General features: G+C 38.0%; 1 protein-coding gene and 1 non-coding gene across 2 annotated transcripts in view; one reads left to right on the top strand and one right to left on the bottom strand.

The window, feature by feature from the left end:
- LOC150104706 (fat-like cadherin-related tumor suppressor homolog) overlaps positions 1 to 24606 on the top strand; it is a 573066-nt gene that overhangs the window by 341357 nt on the left and 207103 nt on the right. Inside the window, exon 19 of the mRNA XM_090395611.1 lies at positions 13930 to 14073. Within this exon, the coding sequence (XP_090251737.1) occupies positions 13930 to 14073 (144 nt within the window). The remainder of the gene's footprint in view (positions 1 to 13929; positions 14074 to 24606) is intronic.
- On the bottom strand, positions 13584 to 13656 carry TRNAI-UAU (transfer RNA isoleucine (anticodon UAU)). The gene has a single exon. It is a non-coding gene; the product is annotated as a tRNA-Ile (tRNA).

The following is a 24606-nucleotide window of genomic DNA, read 5'->3' as shown; positions in this document are numbered from 1 at the left end:
TGATGATAGCAGATGGATTGCAGCGAAAAAGAAAAGGAGACAGGTGGGAGAGTGGCTGTTCATTTGAAACAATCTGGTGTGAAATTAAGGCCAGTAAGAGAAAATATACAATTGGTTGTTGCTATAGGCCAGGGAGTACCACAGATAATCTGGACGACATGCATCAGCAAATTAGTACAATGAGTACAGGATGAGTGATTATTATGGGTGGGGAACTATGGAGATATAGACTAGAAAGAAGAAAGATCACATGGAAGGAAGGAAATAGAATTTATACACCTTCTAAGAGTTATTACTTAAGGCGGCATGTGATGGAGGAGACTAGGGATGGAAGATAATAATAAATTTAGTTTAATCCTTTATCCAAGTGTAAGCAAACAAAGTTTGTGCCTGAAGTATCTTCAGGACTGAGGCAACTCATGGTAAAGGTGGACCAAACTCTCATCACTCCTTGTCTTAGTATTTCCCATAATGCAAAGCACATCTCCTTGCGGACATGTATAATGCTATGCATTAAGGGAAGGGATAAAGGTTGAAACCGGACTACCCAGACCAGTTTCAACCTTTATTGAGGTTTCATCAGTGGAAGCCAGACCCAGAGTTGGTGATACTAAGGCAGAAGCAATGGAGAAGTCATATTTACCAATACGAGTTGCCAAAAGGTGTCTCACCTTATTATTCAATTACTCTGGATTTAGAGAAAGATTTTGGAAGTTTTTTCCCACTTGGTTAGGCTATAATAAATTTAGTTTAATTCTTTATCCAAGTGTAAGCAAACAAAGTTTGCGCCTGAAACTTCAGGACTGAGGTAACTCATGGTAAAGGTGGACCAAGCTCTCATCACTCCTTGCCTTAGTATCACCACCTCGGGGTCTGGCTCCCACTAACAAGACCTCAGTAAAGATCAAAACCGGTCTAGGTAGTGGCCGTTCCCTTAATGCATAGCATTATTATAGTCTAACCAAGTGGAAAAAAACTTCCAACAATAAGGGTCGGAGAGTATTGAACCTGGTCATAGGATCAGAAGAGCTATCCATAATCTAGGTGAGACCACATTGCCTCCAATTGGTGATAGTGACCATGCAGTCTTGTCTGGCTGCCACTGACGAGACCTCAATAAAGATCAAAACTGGTCTGGGCAGTGGCGCTTCCCTTAATGATGTGCTTTGCATTATCGGAGATACTAAGACAGGGAGTGATGAGAGCTTGGTCCACCACCATGAGTTGCTTCAGTCCTCAAGATACTTAAAGTGCAAACTACACTTGGATAAAGAATTAAACTAAATTTATTATAGTCTAACCAATGGAAAAAACTTCCAACAATAGGGGTGGGAGACTATTGAACCTGGTCATAGGATCAGAAGAGCTATCCATAACCAAGGTGACCACATTGCCTCCAATTAGAGATAGTGACCATGCAGTCTTGACTTGGGAGATTGTATTGACGGGTAAAGATGTTAGTAGTGGAGGGTATATAGAGAAAAAGGTGACCAGCAAACTCATGAACAGTACAAGGCTCAGACAAGAAAGGTGACCAGCATGGCAAGGAAGGCAAAATCAGATTATGAGATGAATCTAGCCAAGCAGGTCAAAGGAAATCCCAAAGATTTATTTCGTTATGTGGTAAGAGGAAGAATGACTATGAAATGAGGGATGATGGTCACAAGGAGATAGAAGCAGATAAAATAGTTGAGTTAGTAAGTGACTACTTTGCAAGGGGTATATCACCCTAGTGAAGTTACTGCTTTAACCTATATGACAGACACTAATGTGGGAACAGAGGTGAATGAATTTGAGGTTCTTAGGATATTGCAGAATCTCAATGTAAACACAGCTGGGGGGGGGGGGGGCAGAGATTAGATGGGATATCAGCTAGTATTTTGTAAGAATGTGCTAGGGAACTTTGCACATGGCAATGCCTTTGACTAGGCTCTTTAATTTAAATTCAGCTCTGGTAGAGTTCTAAGGAAATGGAAAGAGGGGAAAAAAAAACATTCAGTATCTCAGGCATGGTAGTAATACTAGAAAAATTAGCCAAAAAGAGAATTCAATAATGGGTACATAAAAATATTATACTATATGGTAGTCATCATAGCTTTGTGAAGGGTTGGTCATGCTTTAGTAATTTACTACCTTTTTAAAATAGAGTAACAGCTGAGTTGGATAAAGGAAATTGCTACACGATGATTTTGTAATACATTTGACAGAATATCTCATGGAACTCTGTTATGCAAATTAGCTGCTGGTTAGATATCAAAAAGTGGTATATGGAGGGGACAGAATCAAGTCGAAATCAGGTGATTAGTGGTGTTTTGCCATGTTCGGTGCTGGACCATTCCTGTTTATTTTGTACATAAATGATATAGGAAATAACCTGAAAGGAAATACTCAGTTGTTTGCAAATGATGTAAAGTTAGATAGAATAATAGTTAATCAAGCAGGATTATTGAAATAGGCTGTCAGTATGGGCAAAAGATAATTAGTATCTGTTTAATGTGGAGAAATGTAAAGTTTTGCATTTTGGGATAAATAGATTACAAGCTGTGTACCACATTAATGGAACTGTACTCCAGCAAATAGATGAAGCTAGAGATTTAGGGGTGGTGGTAGACAGAGAGTTGAAGTTTAGAGGACATATTTCTAAGGTTGCCCATAAGATACTTGGCTATTGAAGAACACATTAACAAGTATAGTTAAGGAAATTGTTATTCCTCTTTATAAGGCTTTGATATGCCCACATCTGGATTGCTGTTCTAAAGTCTGGTGCTGTGGTTTTCTTGGAGATGAAAAGGTAGTGGAGAGGTTTCGGTAAGTGACCAAGATGGTGAGTGACCTGTGGAATGTTCCCTATGAAGATAGATTGAGGGTGAGTGGATTGTAGAAGTTGGTTAAGTTGCTTAAAAGGTTTTATAGGATAGATGCAGGGGAAATGTTTCAGCACTTGAGTAGACCGAACAGTACAAGGTGTGATCCCTGGAAGTTGAATAAAAGTGTGGTTAGTAAGGGTGAGAGGACTAGATTTTTTTTTTCTTGGAGAGTTGTGAATGAGTGGAATAGGTTGCAAGAGTCAGTTTTGAGTGCTTTGTCTGCTAATATGCTCAAGGAGATGTATGATAGATTGGGTGTGCTGCAATGACTTTTCAGACTCCACGAAGGTGCCCAAATAATAATAATAATATGCAACTTGGGTTAGTGAATAAGGGAAGGGTGATTATTATGGGTGATATTATTATTGTGTAACACCTCCAGGAAGTCCAAAGACTCATCGAGGGAGGGCATCTGCTCTACAACTCTCTGTCTCCACCTTCATCATCCACACCAACACCATCTACTGCCAACCACCACTAGTACTTTCACAGACATCCATACCTACAATGGGATTCGAACCTGCAGCCTTTTGGCTGCAGAGCGGATACGCTAACCACTCAGCCAACCAGGCCAGTGTTAATTATGGCAGTATAGATTGGAATGAAGAGATAGCATTTGGAAATAAGGAAGTTGAATTTCTTGAGTTCTTGAGATGCAACTATCTTAGGCTGTATGTGAAGGAGAGCACACAAGAATTAAGAGTTTTTGATCTGATCATTTCATTAGTGGTTGTGATTATAAGTAGAGTTTTGCACTTCCCTCCACTTGGTGAGAGTGATCATGAAGTGATCACTCTCACCAACTTTGTGGCTAGCTATATGAAGACTTCTTTTGAAAAAAGGATATATGTGGACAAAGCTTGTGATTATGAAAAGTTCGGGAGACAGCTTGCAGCTATAGTATGGAATGATTTGTTAAGCAGAACTTACCAAAATACACATCAATAACTATAACTACATAACTACATCAATTTCCAAATGTTTTCTGAAGGTCGAAAGACTGAATAAAGTCAGTGTTAATGGATGAATGAAGGGATTATATATGAAATTTAAAAAAGGAGGGAACACAAGCTGATTATGACAGCAATAAATTGCATGAGAAGTATAAAGAGCAACCTGGGAAAATGAATCAGTTTGTAAGAAATATATAACCATATTAAGAGCTGAAATTAGCGAATTGGGTGAAGCAAAATCCTAGATAGTTTTTCAGATATGTGCCAAGTAGAAGGAAGAATGATTATGGCAGGATGATGTTAATGGATGAAAATGGTAGAATGGTAACTACTGCAGAAGATATCGCTAAGGTTCAGTAACAATTTATAAGTGTGTTTAATCCTCATCAAGGTGAAATCATGAAAATCTCAAGTATAGAGGAAATAGGAGAGGATGGCCCAATTATGGGTAAGTAAGCAGGAAGTATATCATAAAATAAATAACCTTCATATCAATAATTGGATGGGATGGCTTGGGATGTATAGGATCTAGTTGAGTCTGAAGAGAGAGAGATAGGTTAAGTGGTGATAAAAGCAGTTGGGAATGGTTAGGTGGGAGGAAATCACAACTTACAAGTGGCATGTGCAGAACCAGTTATAGACCTAAAAGTGAATCGCTCTGTTTATTGACAAATGCCAGGAACATCAAAAATAAGGGAGATGACATGTTTTTGTTAATTGAATTTACTTGTCCAAAAATTGTTGGAATAAGCAAAACATGGTTTGATAAGGATGATGGGAATAGATGGAAGGTATGATATTTTCCGTGAGGATAGAAAAGACAAGAAGGGATAGGGAGGGAATGCTGTTGGTGATAGAAGACAAATTATGTCCACACAAAGTAAAACTGTGAGATGTAAATGGTAGCAAATAGCAGCTTAGGAATAACTAAGAATAGCTGATTGCATTTTACTTCCCACGAGAGTTTGTGTGCCTTTTATTCTTACACAAATTTCAATCAATGCAAATGAACCAGTATGGGTGTGTTGCATAATCTCTGTTAATCTTTAGCTGTTAGAAATGCATGCAGATACCTCATCACAGGCTCACAGAGAATCACATTACTCTGCCTTCACATGTAACTAGCCAGTATGTGCTTTGATGGCAATCACCTTATCTTATTTACAATCACACTATGAATGTCTTGAAAATAAATGAATAAATGTATTTAAAAAAAAAACTGTTAAAAACCATTTCTTTTATGAATTTTTCAGGTGTGTGGTGTACTCCTAGCATACCTGAAATATACACTTCTGTGCATATGCTTGAGTTGGAAGGCCAAAAACAATAATTCAACCAATGGAATAAGACAGAGAACTTATGAAATCATCCCACTTGGCATTCTTGTAATGCCAGACAACTTATAGCTGAAATTGGCAGTGAGTATTGCATTGTGGTTGAAGAGAACAGCAATAGATCGTAGCCTGAATTATCTAGAGAACAAGCATCATTCGCAATGTATGTGGAAGGCTCATTAGCGAGAAAGAGATCTATAGAATTTGAAGAGGGGGGGGGTATCTAGTAGACATGTAAACAGTTTAAGATCATTTGTGATAGCAAATTGTCTCAGCCTTTCACCTGTTTAGTCTGTGAGGTTGAAAGAATAAAACCAGTTGGTATTGTGAACATTAAAATCTCTGAGGAAGATGACTTCACTGCTGGACTGAAGAAAACTGAATGAAGAAAAAGAAGTAAAAAATTTCAGAATAGTTGGAGACATCAGAGGAGTGATCCTTCCCTCCATCCTGTTTTAAGCTTATGTGTGGACCCATACAATGGATACAGTACAGATTTTCAAAACCAGATGCTGTGGATTGGTTAGTTAATTATTATTATTATTATTGTTACCTAACACCTCCAGGGAGTCCAATGACTCATCGAGGGAGGGCACCTACTCTACAACCTCTCCGTCTTCACCAACCTTCATCATCTACACCAATGCCATCTACTGCTGATCATCACCACCACTAGTATTTTCACAGACAATCACAAACATCCATGCCCACAGCAGGGATTCGAACCCACAGCCTTTTGGCTGGAGAGCGGATACGCTAACCACTTGGCCAAGCAGGCTGGCATACATCCTAATTGCTGTGGCATCCTATGTTTGCATATTGCATCTGTTCTTCTGGCTGGTTTGCCTGTTTTGTGGGATGAAATACCCGAGCATTCTTGAGAAAAAAAAAAAAAACCTTGCCGCCTCTGTACAAAACTGGCCAACTCACCTTCACATGAAATCACAGATAAAGATTCTTCACATCCTAGATGGGAATTTGAACCCAGATCTTTCCAACCAAAGAGAATCATCTGAAACTTACTGAGTTACAGAGGCTCCAGGAAAGTGACAGAAACTGCAAATGAATTTGATGGAATGAGGAAGAGAGAAATATTCAGCCAGAGGGTCAAAATCTGGAGATTCTATGTTGGATATGCTCTGGCATGCTATATCAGAAATGAACACATGCACCAGTGCTGCCTTTGTAATGAAGAGAGTCAGTGTGTATTTGGGAAAGCTTAGGTTAGTAGCCATTGAGCTACTATCAGGAAAGCTAGGTATTTTTTGCACAGATTGCAGATTGAAATAAACACTGCTGAGGTAGGAATTGAGACTACGTATATTTGGAAGGCTCTGTGAGGTTTGCTGTTGATGACATGGGTAGATGCTTATTCCTTTTGCAGTGTTTGTATTCTGAAAACAGTTTTACCGCTGAATTATAAAGTACCGAGTGATCAAAATTACAAGGGTGTGCTTTAAAGTTATGATAATCACCATGAAGGAATTGAGGTAGAACCATGTAACTTACGCATTATTCTACATATTCCCCCACGAAGTGTTATACAGTTGTTACAATGCTGCTGCATCATTTGCAATCCTCTGAGAGAAAAAAAAAATTCCCTTGTCGCACAAACCAGTCCACAGCTGCAGATATGATTTCATCATCTGTGGAAAATTTTGTTCATATCAAGTGTTTCTTTAAATCTGGGAATAGAAAATAGTCAGATGAGGCCAGGTCTGGTGAATAGGGTAGGTGAGGCAGACACTGAAAGCCCAAATTGTGTATTGTCTGTTGGGTTTCGTGAGTAAATGTGTTGTCCTGCAAAAAAGCAACATGCCTCTGTTCAGTTTCCTGAGCTGTTGAATAAACGTTAAGGATTACACCATCGATATCCCAAAAAAACATTGGCAAGAACCTTCCCTGCTGACTTTTGTGTTCAAAACTTCTTTGGCCATGGAGAACCTTTGTATCTACACTCCACTGACTGTTGTTTGGTCTCTGGGTCATGGTGATGAAGTCATCTTTCATCAACAGTCAAAATATCAGCCAAACACATTTGCACCTGATTTCTCGAAATGACCCAAAATCCCTTGAGATGACAGCACACATTCTCTCTTTTGATCAGCATTTAAACATTTGATGGACTTACTTCGTGCATATCCAGATGTTGGTGGATGATGATCCCAGCTCATTCCCTGGATATTCTCAGTCTTTGTAATGATTAATTTGGGTAGTATTTGTCTATCATCAATGATCATAGCATGCACTGCATCGTTGTTTTCAAGTATGATCGCTGTGGACAGTCTTCCTGACCTAGGGGCATCTGTTGTCGCAGGAGTCCAGTTTTAAATTTGGTCACCCATTTGGTAACTGTTGGATGTGTTGGGATGCAGTCTCCTAAAGTCTCACACAAAGTGAATGTCGGTTGTGGACTTTTTTTGAAGCACGAAAAACTTGATGATGGCCCACACCTCTGTCTCTTCAAATTTCTTCAAAACCTCTGACATGTCTTCTTATATATCCTAAAAGAAAAAGAACAAATTATTACAATTTGATGAAACATGGGAGTTAAAGGGTTTTAAGATATGTTCTTTCTTGTAGTTATATCAGTTGCTTTAATATCATTTTTGTTCTACATGTTTATCGAACTTTTCATCCTCCCCCCCGTAATGTATCCTGTTTAAGGCCTTGTAGAGCACCACCCAGTGATCCAGATGCTGCGAAATTTTGCAGGAATACATTGTGCATCATGTGTAAACGATATCTGAGGGGGAAAAAATAAAGTAGCTCAAAAATTCACCACTAGGAGTGCTGTCTGATGTACTGAATGTACATGTAATAATTTGTGTGTGTAAAAAGGAGAAAAGTGACACAAACATAAATAACACATTATTATTCCCTTCCATTATGCATTCACGAGCTGTATTGTTTAACGTGCTGCCCTTCCTCTGCACAATGTGTTAGACGGCAGAACACATCTGGTTGGAACTGATGTTGCACACATGCTGCATTATGCTGTCTTTCAGCACTGGCAAGTTATCATGATTATCCTGATAAACCCTGTCCTTGAGAAATTCCCACAGCCACTGGTTGGGTTAGATCAGATAGATGAACGAGGTGGCCATGCGGTGGGAAATGCCTAGATGATCACTCTGGACTTTGTGAAATGTTCTCAAAAGAATCTCCTGTACAGACCGACTAATGTGTGGCAAGGCCCCATCCTGCTTAAGAATGACTGAATCCATGCACAGGCACTGCTGTAGCTTGTGATACCTCTTAGTATTAACTGAGCAGGTCATGGGACCTGACCGGTGGATGTCCTCAAAGAAGAATGGTCCAATGATAAACAAAGCTGTAAAGCTGCACCAGATGGTAACTCTGGGTGAATGCAGAGGAACTTGAAATATCACATGTTGGATTACATGCAGGTTTTGCATAGCCCATATCCAGCAATTGTGAGTATTCACAGCTCAATTCAGGTGAAAGGGAGCTTCATCTCCCCACAAAATCATCCATGGCCACACATTGTTAAACTCCACTCCAGCAAGGAATGTTAAAGCGAATGTCAGTTGATTTTCAAAGTCCTGCAGGCGCAACTCCTGTGTCAAGGTTATCTGGAATGGGTAGAAATGCAGAATCTTAATTAGAATTTTCCAGACAGTTGTGTAAGGCACATCCATATTCCTTGGTACCAGCACGTGAACTGCAGGAACCAATGCTGTTATTCATGGCCTGCTCCACAATGACATTAACAACTTCATTCACTTGTTGTGAGCTGAATGGCTTTCAACCTCTGTCAGATCTAACTCTCAATGATCCTGTTTCTTCAGAATGACTAATCATTTGTCTCAGAACACATGGAGATGTTTAGGTGACAAAATTCACACAGTACAGAAACAGCAGCATTGCAATTGTTTAGGTAGTACAGCTTCACAAGCAAAGCAAATGGAAACAAGGTTAATAGCATCACTGTGGATGATATTAACAACCAGAATGAAGGGAAAAATCCCATGTCCATCTTTTTAAACCCTCCTGGCACGTGCTGAGTTGCATGATGTCTAAATTCCATGCATCTGGTGTTTACAATGCCCCCGGTGGTGAATTTTGGAACTACCTTCTTCCTCTCTCCCAGATATTGCTTCTGCATGATGCACACTGTATTGCTGTAGCATTTTGATTACTTGATGGTGAGCCTTAAACAGGGATACTTTAATTTGATCACCCTGTATGTTATAATTGACAAGAAATTACATCCTTGTTTTAATCCTTTACCCCACTGTGACATTATTGTAATATTATCTGCATATAAGGCTATGGTGTAATGGTGGCAATTATTAGGTGATAGTCACATTCACACTTTGTTTATATATGCTTGATTAAAAGATTTAAACAAGAATATAATTTCTCATAAATTATAATATGTTTGTATTTATTCTGGTTTCCCTGATGGCTATTGGTAATACTTCATTTCCAAGCTAGCATTCCTTTATATAATCACTTGTTCACACTTATCACTTTGTCATTTTTCTGTAAATTGTTGATGCAGTCGAAAACTCTGTTTCTTCTGACAAAAGATGAGATCTGGCCAGGCTTGATAGGGAAGATCTACTTTTGATACACCAGTTAATCCTGATCTGCTCATCATTATATACAGGTCACTTTTACCAGGTATAGGAAGTTTGTTTCATCTTTTCATTTGTTTGCAGACATAAAGCAGTCATGCCTGACAATTTTTCTGAAGAAAGTTACATTTTCCAGTTAGTTTCCTTTAGCATTTCATTTATGTGAATGAAAGTTAAGGATGTTAGCATTAACTGAAAGGAGACACAGAGAAAAGAAGAAGAAAGGGATGAGATTAGCTAGAAGTGTGTATGCCACATCAATATAAAGGTAAATGGGAAAATCTTTGCCAAAAATTTTTCTTTTACATATGGTAATGTTATAAACATTTCAGAATATACAAATGAAAAATGAATCGCTGTTGTATTTTTCATGATTTTTTTATACGAGATTGTTTCCCTGTAAGAACAAAGACATGAGAAATATCACATTCATAATGATGTAATAGACAGTGCCAGTGCTGTGTGTGAATCATAAATGTTTCTGCACAAAATGTGAAGTCTTCATAGCAGACAGAGTCGTTAGATTTTTACACACCTTCTTTGAAAGGCTGCTGATCCTGAGTGGCTGAAATTCTTGACCAACCCAGCCATTCTGCATTACTGATATCAACATACCCATGTTTGAACTCCTTGAACCAAATTTAACAACTAGGATGACAAACTCCCCCCTTTTTTTGATAATAATAAGATTATTATCATCACCATCAGATCTCCAAGGAGTCAAAATACTCATCACAGGAAGAGGTCCAAATTCTCATGCAAAAAGATCCTTAAATTAAAATTACCAAGAAATTATATGCAAACAAGTTTGCACCTGAACTATTTTCAGGACTGGGGCAAGTCATATAGAAGCTTATAACTTCACATCACTTGCCTTAGTCTCCCCTTTTTTTTTGAGGTTAGTCCTTTTTTTTGATTATAATAATCTTAGATATCAACTGTCCAAGTTGATATCTAAGACTATTATAATCACCTGCCTTATAATTCCATACATGTTGAAAGTTTATTTTTCACTTGGTCAGACTATAATAAATTTAGTTTAATCCTTTATCCAAGTGTGTGCAAACAAAGTTTGCGCCTGAAATTGGGCGACTCCTTGCAAAGGTGGAGCAAGATACCAACACTCCTATCTCAGTATCTCCCATAATGCAAAACACATCTCCTTGTGGATATGTATAATGTTATGCATTAAGAGAAGGGCCACTACCCAGACTAGTTTCGACCTTTATTGAGGTCTCTTCAGTGGGAGCCAGGCCCAAGTGGAGATACCAAGCCAGAAGCATTAGCAAGGTCCTCTCCTCCTATAGGCGCTGCCAAACAGTGTGCCACCTTTTTATTAAATTACTCTGGATTTAGAGAAAGATGTTGAAAGTTTATTTTTCACTTGGTCTGACTATAATAAATTTAGTTTAATTCTTTATCCAAGTGTGTGCAAACAAAGTTTGCGCCTGAAAGTATCTTGAGGACTGGGGTAAAGTGGTACAACACTTTGCTAATATCTCCACTTGGGCCTGGCTCTCACTGAAGAGACCTCAATAAAGGTCGAAACTAGTCTGGGTAGTGGCCCTTCCCTTAATGCATAACATTATACATATCCACAAGGAGATGTGTTTTGCATTATGGGAGATACTGAGATAGGAGTGTTGGTAGCTTGCTCCACCTTTGCAAAGAGTCGCCCAGTGTTGTACCACTTTACCCCAGTCCTGAAGATACTTTCAGGTGCAAACTTTGTTTGCACACACTTGGATAAAGGATTAAACTAAATTTATTATAATTCCATACATGTTCCCTTCTCTTTGCTACTCTTGTATGTGTATTCATCTTCCAAGTCAAAACCACATGGTCACTCTCTCCAACTGGGGGAAGAGATGCCATCTCAGTTATAATCAGCTCTTCTGATGCTATGACCAAATCCAAAAACTGTTGAACCTCTTGTTCCCTCTATTCATGTTGCCTAAGACATTTGTCCCTCAAGAATTCTAGAAAAAAATTTATTCCATTATTACTACATACATTTTCCTCTTCTCAATTTATATTGCTGTAGTTAAAATCTTCCATAACAATCATTCTTCTTGCACTTGCCAAGCCGAATTGCCTAAACATCTCCTGTCCTCACCCTCTGTGTTCCTTGGCTTGTAGCAACACCCTACTAAATATCCCATCTTGTCCACATCTGCCTTACATCATATGCTTTCAAAACCATTAGTGTCATTGCCTTCCAAAGCCTCCACTCTTAGAGGCCATAAGTCATCCTTATCATAAGCAATACTCTACCAGTGCATTTTCCCTTCCTATCCTGCCGAAAAATGCTGTACTCTGCTATTGCTATTCCTGTTATTATATCATCTTCCATTAACCATGTCTCAGAGATCCCAATCATTTTTGGCCAGGCTGATGCTATCAGCACCATCAATTCATCTCCTTTATTCTGGATACTCCTGTCATAAGTATAAAGCATAAAAATATCACTGTTTCTATACATATCATTATCCTCCTCCAGACTCCACTGGACTCAGTGTTACCTGATGTGTCTCCCCCCAAGCATCCATTCCCACAACAGTCCAACCCTGCTACCATTCACCCTGGGAATTCTAGTTTCCATGCATTGACACACCAACTCATTCAGAAAACAGCAATCTCTCTAGATGACTACGTCTTTCCTCATTCAAATGCAAGCAGTCTCGTCTCTCGCATACAGTTCCTTTCTTTACTCAAATACCCTCCAATTATTACTGCTCTTCTACTCAGCTCATCATTATCATACCTGGGCAACACACACACAGCATATTTCCTCTCTGTGTTTTTGTTTGTACAACCTAAAGCATGAATCTCAGATCTCTCGCCATCCAATTTACACTGCCTCTTTAGTCATTCATGCCCACCATCATGATCATCTTATCCACCCTTTCAGCATGCTTAACTGCCACAGCCACATTTTCTATCATTCCTCCAGGCAAACACACATCCTATCTTGCACACCACGGATTATCAAGTCTCCATACATAACACCTCTTACCACTCTGTTCCTTGATTGCTAACCTGCATCCTCTCTCCTCTAAAACTTTATTTCTATGTTACCCTACTTACCTGGAATCACTCTATCCCTGGTTCCAGCACTCCCTCACATTCTTCTCATTCCCTCTCTCTCTCTCCTCCTGTTTCTATTCTCTCCTCTTCTATCATTCCCATAATTCTCTCTCTCACTTCTACTCTGCTTCACCTTGCATTCATCTCTTCCATTCACCTAATCTTCATCTTTCACACTTCTTAACTCATTTCCAACACATTCCACCTCCTCTTTTAGCTCATCTATCTGTCTCTGCAAGTTAGCCACTCTTGCTCGCCATTGATCCTCCCAATAAAGACCATCTACGAAAACTTCACGATTATTCAAACTTTCCACACTCCCACTCTTATTTTTTCATTCATATTTTGCTCGTTATTCTCACTCTCTATCACATTACTCATCTCTCTAGGTAGAGATTCTCCTGCCCCTGATGCAACAAGGTTGGTTATGGTAATCTCTAATTCACTAAGTTCTTCCCTACATTTTGTGCTTATATATACTCCCCCTTCTCTCGCCTACCACATACCCAACTGCAAGGACGCATACATACCACAAGCCCTGCATGCCACAAAACCCTTTGATATGTTAGGTAAAATATAATCTTTGAATGGGAGAGAACTTGGTGACACTCCATCCGTAATTGGAGCTGCAGCTGTCACGATCATTCAAAAAGTGCCATGGAACTACCACAACTAAATGCTAAACACTCTACTATACTATGTTATACACTCTACTATAAGCTAATTTACAAATGAAAATGCCCAAGATGAGGATCGAACTCACGACCTCCAGATTATAAGACTGACATGCTACCCACTGCACCACTGAGGCACAATCTGTACATTCTGAAACGTTCATAAAATTACAGTATATAAAATAAAATAATTTTGACAAAGACTTTTCAGTTTACTTTCATTGACTGGATTGATTTACAGCCTCAGAATTGGAGTACATTCAGTTTAAGGATTAATAAAACAAACAATATATCTTATTAACAGTATGTAGTATTTATTCATTGAAAATTACTAAACTACTGTTGTTGATTATAGAAAGCAAGTGAGCATTAAATAATAATAATATAGAATTATGAAATTTTTATTCCAGATATCAAGCTATGTTTTGGAAATTGTCTGTCAAGATAACGGGCTTCCTTCCTTATCTGCAACAACAACAGTTCAGGTTGAAATATCTGATGTGAATGACAATCCTCCCATATTCTCTCAGCCTAACTATACAACAATTGTGCAGGCCAGTATTTATTCTTTTTTTTCCCTTTAACTATAATCTGATATTTATAAATACTGTATATACAGTATTTATATATATCAGTCAGTTGTGGCTATGCATCATTTATGTTGCGAGTTACATTAGATTAGATTAGACTGAAGCAGGTTTTCCTTTTAATAGCTATTTGGCTACTCAATATTACATTCTTTGGGATGCTTTAGTCAAGTTATTGATATTAGAAGTAGAACAAAAACGATTATATTTATTATTATCAAACTTCCATGGAGTCAAAAAGAATAACAAGTGATGCAAAGTGTTAAAAAAAGATAAGTATTAGTAGCAAGGAAAGATATTGTGTTTATTTCGTGACAATAAGATGAGTCTCCCAGATGAGTCTTTGATTCCATGAGGTCTTGGGGTAATATTAATAATACTGGTATTCAATTTTTCACTATTCAAACTGAATGATTTTTTTTTGTTTAATTGTGTGGTAGGTATTTGTTTGGTATTTAGGATTTTATGATCTCAATATTGTCTCGGTCTCCACGTGTAGTGATTATATTCAACATGGCAGCTGCCAGTTTCAGTACCAGAGCTACCCTCCCCAATTTAAAGACTCATTATTCGTAACTCAGTTGAAGATTTTGCAATAGCTTCCTACACATGCAGTATGTGCAAGTCCCGTTGTTTAACAATGTGGCAGGTGCGAGATGGGAATGTGTTTGGGTGAATGAAATGAAGGCAGTAGGAGGTGCTGAGAAGCTCAATGTCTCAATCTTAGTATTTAGCAGTGGCAGAAATGGTGCTTTGGAAATGGGTGATTTTCAGTTTGTGAATGCGAATTGTGTTGGAGGATGGAGAGAATGTTAAAGACCTACATATAGATTTAGCCTTCAGTAGTTTAGTGGACAGAGATGGTTTGTCTGATGGCCATGATTGTGAGGTTGAAAGAAGAATATCTGGAGAGGGAGAGAGACATAGAATTGCTGAGAAAGGAGGTGGAAGAAACAAACAGTGAATTGATGAAAGTGAATGAAGATCTTGGGAGAATAGAGAGATTGGCTAGTGTGAAAGGAACAAGAGTAGGTGTAAGAAAAAAGCATCAGAGAGGAAGGCGAAAGAATGGGGGATAATGGAAGAGAGGAAATTGCAGAAAGATGAGAGGGAGGAGGGAGAGATTGCAAGCCATAAGAGTCAGGGATGCCAGTGTGAAAAGGATGAATGAATCTATTTGAAGTGTAATGTATGGAGATTCAATGATTCAGGGTGTGCAGTAGAGTGCCAGAAGAGTGCTTGCCTGGTGGATGATAGAGAGTGTGGCAATAGCAGTGAAGAATGGTGTTAGCATGGGGAAGATGATAGTAATGTTGGGAACGAATTACCTGAGAGGTAGTGTGAATTGTGTGTGTCATGAGATTTCAGGTTGATGTTAGACACAGTGCATCAGAAATGAATCTGTGGAAAGAATAGTGAGCACATTGTCCCAGTATGATATTGTAATATGGAGTGGAGAAGAAGAACAGTGATGACAAATAAGATGATAGCAAGAATATGCAGAAAAAGAGGTCTGGGATACATGGATGTGTGAAGTACATTTGAGAATTGAAGGGAGCTGTATGCAAGAAAGATGAATTGCATCTGAGTACAGAAGGGTGCAGACATTTGGAGAGACTGTTGTTTTGTGGGTAAGTGAGTATGCTGGGACAGGGAAACTAGAATTCCATAGGTGGAATGCTGCAGGGATTGCCTCATGTGGGGATAGTGCACTGAGAAATTAGGAGGTGTACACTATATTACAGACCCAGGTGGAGTATGAGGGGGAGTAATAATGGCTATAATAAGGCTGACAATACACTGGTTTTTCTGTATACAAATGCTATGAGAATTAGAAATAAAGGGAATGTGTTTGTGGCATTGATTGACTCAGTCTCTCCAAGGGTTGTTAGTAGCAGTGAAACTTGGTTAACGAGGAGTATGTACTAAAAGGGATAGAAATTGAAGGGTAGAGCATATTTCAGCAGGATTGAGAAGGTAAATATGATGATGGTGTTACTCATGATATGAGATGAATTGTGCACTCCCAGGGTGGAAAATCTCAGTGAAAATATTTTATTGTACAATGAACACAAACCAAAAAATTACGTTTTTGCTGTCTGGGGTCATTCCGAGACAGCAAAGACTAGATAAAATAAACCTTCTTCATTCTCGCATCAAATTCACGCTAGAAAAAGAATCTCCACAGGGTATCTCCTTTCTAGAAGTGTGGGGAATGACTGATGATTTTTTGAGTTGTTTTAAGATTGTATCCATTTAGTATGGCTGTATTTTTGATTATTTCCAATTCTTGGTTTAGAGATTCTTCAGAAGAGCAGAATCTGTGCCCTCTGGTTACTAATGATTTAATGATGCCAAAATTTTGAGATGGATGATGATTTGTTGCTTTCTCCTAAAGACAAACTCTCACCTCTGATGCTACCTGGTGTGTACGAGGTTCCATGCTCCTGTAAATTGTCTTACTATGGACAGACAGGTAGATCTGTTCATAAACACATTTCAGAACATCAAGACCATATCCGTCTTATCAAACTGCAGAAATCTGGCCTTGCACAACGGAGTTGAAAACCCAAACCATAGGATCCATTGGAAAAGACCAAACTTCTACATAGATCTTTATATAAACACGAACATTTATATAAAGGAAGTGCTGAAGCCCTACTTCACAAACCAAATGTAAACCGTAATGACATTCTTGCTATTCCTAAAGTATGGGAAATTGTCATACAAAATTGTGTAAAATAATTTATATATATATGTGTGTGTGTGTGTGAATTATTGTGTGTGTGAATTATTATTATTATTCAGGCCTCCATGGAGTCAAAAGACTCATCGTGGGAGGTCCTTTCCTAAGAACATAAAGTCTGTCAAGACTCATCGAGGGGGGAGGTCCCTCCCTAAGAAACACCAAGTCTATCATACCACTCCTTAAACTCATTGACCGTTCTTGCTCTCACCACTCCATCAGGCATTGCATTCCACGGTTCAACTACCCTCCATGCAAAGAAACCACTCGTCACCCTCTTGCTCACAGTTTCCTTTTGTAACTTCCAGGGATGGCCTCTTGTCATCACTCCCTCCCGCTGTTCAACCAAGCGAAAGAACTCCCCAGTATCAACCCAGTAACCACCTCTTAACAGTTTAAAAGTCTCAATCATATCACCTCTCCTTCTTCTATCCGCCAAACTCTGCAGTCCACATTCCCTCAGCCGATCCTCATAACCAAAATTGTACACTCCTGAAACCATCTTTGTCATCCGTCTCTGTACCCTTTCCACAGTTAATTTATCCCCTTCAAATCCTGGTGACCAAATCTGAGAACAATAGTCTAAGTGTGGTCTGATCAGAGATTTATAAGACGGAATGATAACCCTTTTATCTCTGCAGGTCAGTGTCCTTCTCATAATTGCAATCTTAATCTTATAATGTTTTCTCTTTATTCCTTCAGATATATTTTAATTTAATGCTATAACATGCTACTGCATGCATATTGGGATTCCATTGTAATCATGCACCCTAACTGTATGTTATCCTAGTATTGTTTGAATTAACTGTACTGACAATGTCCTAAGATACTTAGGATGAAATATTTACTTATTAAAACTTATTACTGTGGTTATTACATATGTTTGTTTAATCAGTGGAAATAACACTAATTGCTTTGAGAATATATGGTGTGAGATAGATGTTTATAGGACAAGGTATTTAGTAGGATGTTGCTACGGACCGGGGAGTATAGATGGTTATGAGCAGAAAATGTTTAGGCAAATTAGTTAGACAAGCACAAAGCGAGCAACAATCATTATGGGGGTCTTCAACTATTGTAATATAAACTATGCAGAGGAGACAGCATGCCATAATAAAAGAACTGATTTTTTGGAGTTCTTGAGGGCCAACTGTCTTAGACAGCATGTGGTGGAGGGAACATGAGGATCGAGAGTTCTGGATTTGGTCATATCATGAGAGAATCAGATTGTGACTAAGATGGCATACTTGCCCCTAGCTGGTGAGAGTGACCATGTAATCCTGACTTAGAGGATGAATAAGCATGTGGGAGGTATTAAAACAGAAGGAAGTTATGTGGAATTATAAGGCAGGTGACTATAGTTGACTTAGAAACAAGCTTGCAGCAGTACAATGGATAAAAGAATTTAAAGGAAGAGAGTCATTAGTGCATGAAAGAAAGTAAGAAAAAATTGTTGACCAGTGACAGATTGAATACCTTGTGTGAAGAAGATAAAGCAATTGGGAGTCAAATTAATTTGCCAAATATTTCGGTCTGAATATTACAAACCATCTTCAGTGGCTACATAGGAATAGTTTTAAAACATAAGGTGGAATACGAACAATTGATCATTCACACATAGAACGAGCTGCGTGATGTCATATCGCGAAGTATTAGAAGAGTAAACATTTTTTTCAATCATCAATTCAACACAACAAACCTGAGAAATCTGAATTAGCTCAGCATGGATTAGAAATAAGCCACAACATCCTTTGGTCCAGGACTCTCCTCCTACACAGATGTCGCTACAAATTTGAATGTTTATTTAAAGAAAGTGTGGAGGCCTTACTTCAACGTCCTAACTTGAATCGTAATGACTGTATATCTATATCAAAAATTTGGGAAAGTTTAATCAGAATAACACATTAATTTTTTTATTTTTATTTTATTTTTTAATGTAAATTTCCTATATTAGTCTAATGTTATTTAAGATTATTTTATCAATTTCTGAATTAATATCTTTAATTATGACTTTAAAAATGTTTACTCTTCTAATACTTAGCGATATGACATCATGCGGCTCGTTCTATGTGTGAATGATCAATTGTTCGTATTCCACCTTGTTTTTTTAAACTATTCCTATGTAGCCACTGAAGATGGTCTGTAATGTTCAGACCGAAATATTTGGCAAATTAAGCCTTATTCTTGTGTAAACGTGTATATATTTCTAAAATGAGAATTGCTGAAGAGAAAAGATATTGTGGAAGTCATATAAAGAAAGAGGCATATCTACAGTTGCATGAGGAATATAAGGCTCAGGCTAAGAAAGTGGCTAGTATTCTAAGGAGAGAAAAATTAGAATGTGAGAGGAGTTGATAGTTTTATCACTTGGTTATACTATAAATTAAAGATGCCAAGATATTATATTCTCAGTTCTATCCTTTATCCAAGTGAAAGCAAAAAAAATGTTGGCAAGTGAAGTAACTTCATGACTGGGCTAATTTATATAGAGGCTAATGACTTCACATCAATTGCCTCAGTATCCCATAATGTAAAACACATATCCTTATCAACAAGTATAATGCTATGCATTATGGAAAAGACCACTACCCAGACCAGTTTAAACCTTTATTGAGGTCTCATCAGTGGGAGTCAGACCCAGAAGTGATACCAAGGTTGAAGTAATGCAGAAGTTATATTTCCATATAGTCCAGTCATGAAGATACTTCACGTGTAAACTTTGTTTTGCTTACACTTGGATAAAGGATGAAATCGAGAATATAATTTCTTGGCATCCTTCATTTATAGTATAACAAAGTGAAAAAACTTTTGACATCTATCTCTAATCCAGTGTATTTTAGTAAAAAAGTGTGACATCTTTTGGCTACTTGTATATGTAAATATGACTTTTGCATTACTTCAACCTTTGTATCACTTCTGGGTCAGGATTCCACTAATGTGATTCAATATTTTTTGGTATTTTGGAAAAATTCATTAAAAGCAGTGGATTAATTATTAATGCAGACAAAACAAATTTAAAAGTTTATGAAAAGTGGAATCTTGGAGGCATTCCTTTTGGACTAACCCCTAAGAGAGAACCCCTTGTTATACTTGGAATTCTCTTCTGCTCTTACCCAATATTACCTGTCCAAGAACATATTAGAAGACTGGAAAATAGGGCCAGTCTCCTTTTCTTCTAAAGCCATAGTACTCAAAACCATAATCTTTCCTGCTCAGTTGTACAAAATAAATATTACAAACATCACAAAGCTGAAGAAAAGCAATTATATAGCACACCTCTACAATTTGTTTGGTCCAGCTGATCCCGTTAAAAAGGAATTTCTTCAACTATCAAAGAAGCATGGAAGATTTGGACTTTGAGTCTTAAAATTCTGCTATTTAAGCAATATAGCTTCTAAAATCCATAAAATATTGCAGACTGTCACACATGTGCAAACCTTATCTGGTACTACTTGGGTTTTCATCTTCCCCTGTTTGGAGTTAATGATTATACAGGTCCAAAATCTGAGATTGTTCCTGAATACTACAACACTGTGCTAAACTCTATGGAATTAACATTCTTTCCATTAAAAAAAGTAAAATTTGGTGTAAAGAAATCTTTGATCTCTTTTGCTGTGAACTTCCACAGTTGGGTGCTGACAACAATACTTTGTTTCAAAACTTACTGAAGTTCCAAGGATATCCTAACAGGAGGGATCTTGCTTGGAGAATTGCATATGGCTGCCTTCCAGTCAATACCATGAAATGGAGGTACTTTAACATAGGAGATCCAATCTGTGACATCTGTTACCGATTGGAAACAGTATTCTACAGTTGCCCTGCGTATTTGGAAAAGATTATATAATGTGTTGGGCATTCCATTACTTACAACAAAACAGGTTATTTTTTTACAATACCCACTACCTGTCAGCAATGGAAACAGAATTTTGATTTTTATAATTAATGAATTAAAAAACCATTTATGGAAGGTTAGAGAGAAAATGGATTTGAAAACCACCAATATGACATCCAAATGCTTTATATATTGTACTGTGGAAATTTTATTATTCAATCAGACGATTTTTGTATTTAGAAAGAAGCATTCTAGGAGATATCAAATTTATCACTAGATGGTGTAGACCACCCACATTATGCAATATTCACCGGGGGGGGGAGAAAATTCTGTCTGTTCTTGCTATGAGAGGTTATTTTAAATAGTTTCATTCTCTTAATCCAATGTGGTCTCATAGTCAATTGCAGGGATGGCTGGAAAGCAATCCCAGGCAGAGAAGGCCAACTCAAGGTGCTTAACCACGCTACCGGCGTGGTTAAGCACCTTGAGTTGGTCAACCACGCTAACCCAAGTTACCATGGATGTATATATACATCCAAGTCACCATGGATGCGAAATGCATATTAAAATTGTAATACCATTGACATTACACTGAAATATATGATGGATACGAAGCATATGAGGATGCGTATTTGGTCCATAATGGCCAGTAAGATGGTTAACTCAGATAAGGCTAACCACCTGAGTATCAGTCATCTTTGTGCTTTAGTTTCAATTGGTCTTTTGGTTGTTCATCTAAATGAGATTGGTGAAAAAATAAAAACTCTATCTCTCATGCTATCTATCTGTATTTTTTTCTCCTAATACTGTCAGGCTCTCTTGCATCCCTATATTAACTAGGCCAATGATGAGTAACCCTTTACTTTTTCACCTCAATAAAAATCTAAACTGGTCTGGATAGTGGCTATTTCCATAATACATAGCATTATACTTGTCCATAAGGATATATTCTTTGCATTATGGGATATTAAGGCAATTGATGTGAAGTGATTAGCCTCTACAATAGTAGTAGTCCAGTTGTGAAATTACTCATGCAAACTTTGTTTTGCTTACACTTTAATAAAGGATGAAACTGAGAATCTTCTTGGCATCTTTAATTTATGTGAGAGGAAACTGGCATTGCAATCCATGGAGAATCCCAAGGAGTATTTTGCTATGTGGCAGGTAGGAGAAAAAAATGATAGTGGATGGATTATCCTGCTGGAAATGGCTGACCAAAGCAGGTAACATATCTGAGCTATTTAATGAGCACTTTATTAGAGTGTTCATCCTGGCACTACAAGCTTTATTCATATAAGGATAATGGGTGGTGAAGTGTTAGAAGTGAATGAAGAGGATGTATTCCTGGGGAGCAGGGAATAGCTGGAATTTCACCATGTGTTTTAAGGGAACATACTGTGGAACTGACTGTGCTGTTAACTGGGCTATTTAATGATAGTCTTGCAATGAGCAGGTTCCTAAAGAGTGTAAGGAGGGTAAGATAGTACCATTGCATAAAGTTGGTGGTAGAATGGTAATGTCAAGGCCTGTTTGTATTTCTTCTGTAGTTGTTAAGATTTTGGAGAAATTGATAAGACCTCATACAAAAGTGAGCAGATGAGGATAATATTATTTATGTAGGCAAGCATGAGTTGTTAAAGGGCACTCTCGTTTTATTAATCTGGTTACATTTTACAATAGAGTAACGAACAGTAACTTGCTCCTTCCCCCAGTGCTATTAGAGTACTTGAGGGTGGGAGGGATGAATTTCTGTTTTGCTGTTTCATTTTGCCTTATGCAGTAAAGATGGTGTAACTTGATGTAACCCACCAGGATTACAGATGAATCTTCTTTAGCATCTATTCTCCGGTGGAGTATTCCCTTAATGCATCTGCACTCCAGAGTAGTGGCCACTTTCAAACCTGACAGAAAGGTATAAAGTGTATCTCCCAAGCCACCCAGTCAGTGTGGAGAATTAGATCAAAAACCCCCCAAGACATGTTTCATGGCAAAGAGAAAAAAGAAAGGCCACACTGTCAAAGGTCGAAAAGGACATTTTCAGATTTTGACAAATCTCTCCCAGACAAATGAAGATGCAAACTCAAACCCTTAAGGGAGGTCTGTCTCTGATAAAAGAACTGGGAAAACCATCACAAAAACTTTTAGTAAAACTATAACTAAATCTACACTAAAATGTATACAATAAAAATTACTGCATTGAATGTTTGTACATTACAATCAGAGGATAGACTAGTAGAACTAGAAAAAGCCTTGGAAAAAATCAACTGGAACATCATTGGACTTTCAGAGGTGAGACGTGACACTAAAAAAAATCATCAAAAGCGGCAATGGCCTTCTATTTTAACATACCGTATTTTCCGGTGTATAAGACGCACTTTTTTACCTTAAAAATTCATTTTAAAAATGGGGTGCATCTTATATAATGAAGGTAAAGATTGTTTCCTATTTTCAAAGTTATACAGGGTGTTCGGGATAAATTTGACAGTTTCGTAAGGAAAAAGAAAATCTTCTTTGTATCTATTAAATTTAATGAATTGACAAAAAAACATTACAGGCAGAGTTAATTACAATACTATCAACAAGATTTACTCAAAATAACCACCATTAGCATCGATCACAGCTTCAATTCTGCTTCGGAACCTCGAACAAGCTGATGCTACAGTCTCCCTGGGAAGGGCCGCAAAAACTGTTTTAATTTTATCCATTAACTGGGCTTTTGTATTACTGGAAGTGCGATTGGTGTCTTTTTCAACTGCGCCCCATACAAAATAATCCATGGGGTTAAGGTCTGGGGAGTTTGGAGGCCAAACATTTGGACTGGTGAAGTCGTAGAAATTTTCAGACAACCATTTTTGACTTTTCCCAGAGGTGTGGCAAGGGGCCGAATCCTGCTGCCATACATACGGCCTACCATTGGCTACCCTTGTTATCCAGGGCTTGACTACAGTTAGCAACTCCACGAACAAAGCCCGAATTCCAATGCCAGGGTTCTTCAACACCTGTTCCTGCAGATTTGCGAGGAATTCTGCTGTACGAACGCAATCAGATCGTCTGCTAGGGATCTTTCTTCTTGCTACATCCTCGTAGTCACCATTGCAAGTCTCTAGTTCATGCCTGATTGTTTTTACTGTATTCAGGGAGCATTGGGCAGCAGTCGTAATATCCTTATTTTGATGGCGGGCACGAATCATCATGATACAAGTTATTCTCTTCCATGATTCAGGTGGGTTCCAGCTATCCATCCTTTCTGACATCTTGTATATGAATGAAGAAGGGTCCAAACATTTAAATGAAGAGAAGTGTGTGTTAATACATGTAACTTACGGAAAAATATAATTAATTATAAATATGTCAAATTTATCCCGAACACCCTGTATGCACTCCCTTTTATGTTCCAAGATCTTTGTAGGTGGTTAATGGTGCAATCAAATTGATGCGTGACCTTCACATGATTTCTAGCACATCATTGGCTAAGAACGGGGAGTCCCAATTCAAGTTTCATAATATCTTATCCAAGTAATCAGTTACCGACGTTTATCAGCATTGAGTTGACATGTTGAGATATTTTGTGTTCAGTTTGATATTTCCCCGTAGATTTTAGTGATGGAAAAAAACAGGCGACATTCATATACTTCAAGTTACAGGTTGTAAAATATGAGGGAAGAACATGGGAATAGGGAAGCTGAAAGACATTTTGGACCTCCGCCTACAGAAAAAATGATTAGAACTTGGCGTGGTCACAAGGAGATTTTGTACAATTTGTGTACTGAAAAGCGCACGGAACGTGGAAAAATTGTGAAGTGGCCAGAACTAGAGACCGAAGTTTTGAAATGGGTGCAAGAAAATCAGCAAAATGGCATTGCTATTTCAACAGAAATGATTCGTACACATGCAGTCAAAATAACCTGTGAGGTTTTTTCCA

Source organism: Typopeltis vanoorti, chromosome 7 (assembly GCF_054136105.1).
Source record: "Typopeltis vanoorti isolate ZY-2024b chromosome 7, IOZ_Tvanoo_1.0, whole genome shotgun sequence".
Classification (NCBI taxonomy): domain Eukaryota; kingdom Metazoa; phylum Arthropoda; class Arachnida; order Uropygi; family Thelyphonidae; genus Typopeltis; species Typopeltis vanoorti.
This window is presented reverse-complemented; position numbering and strand designations above follow the sequence as displayed.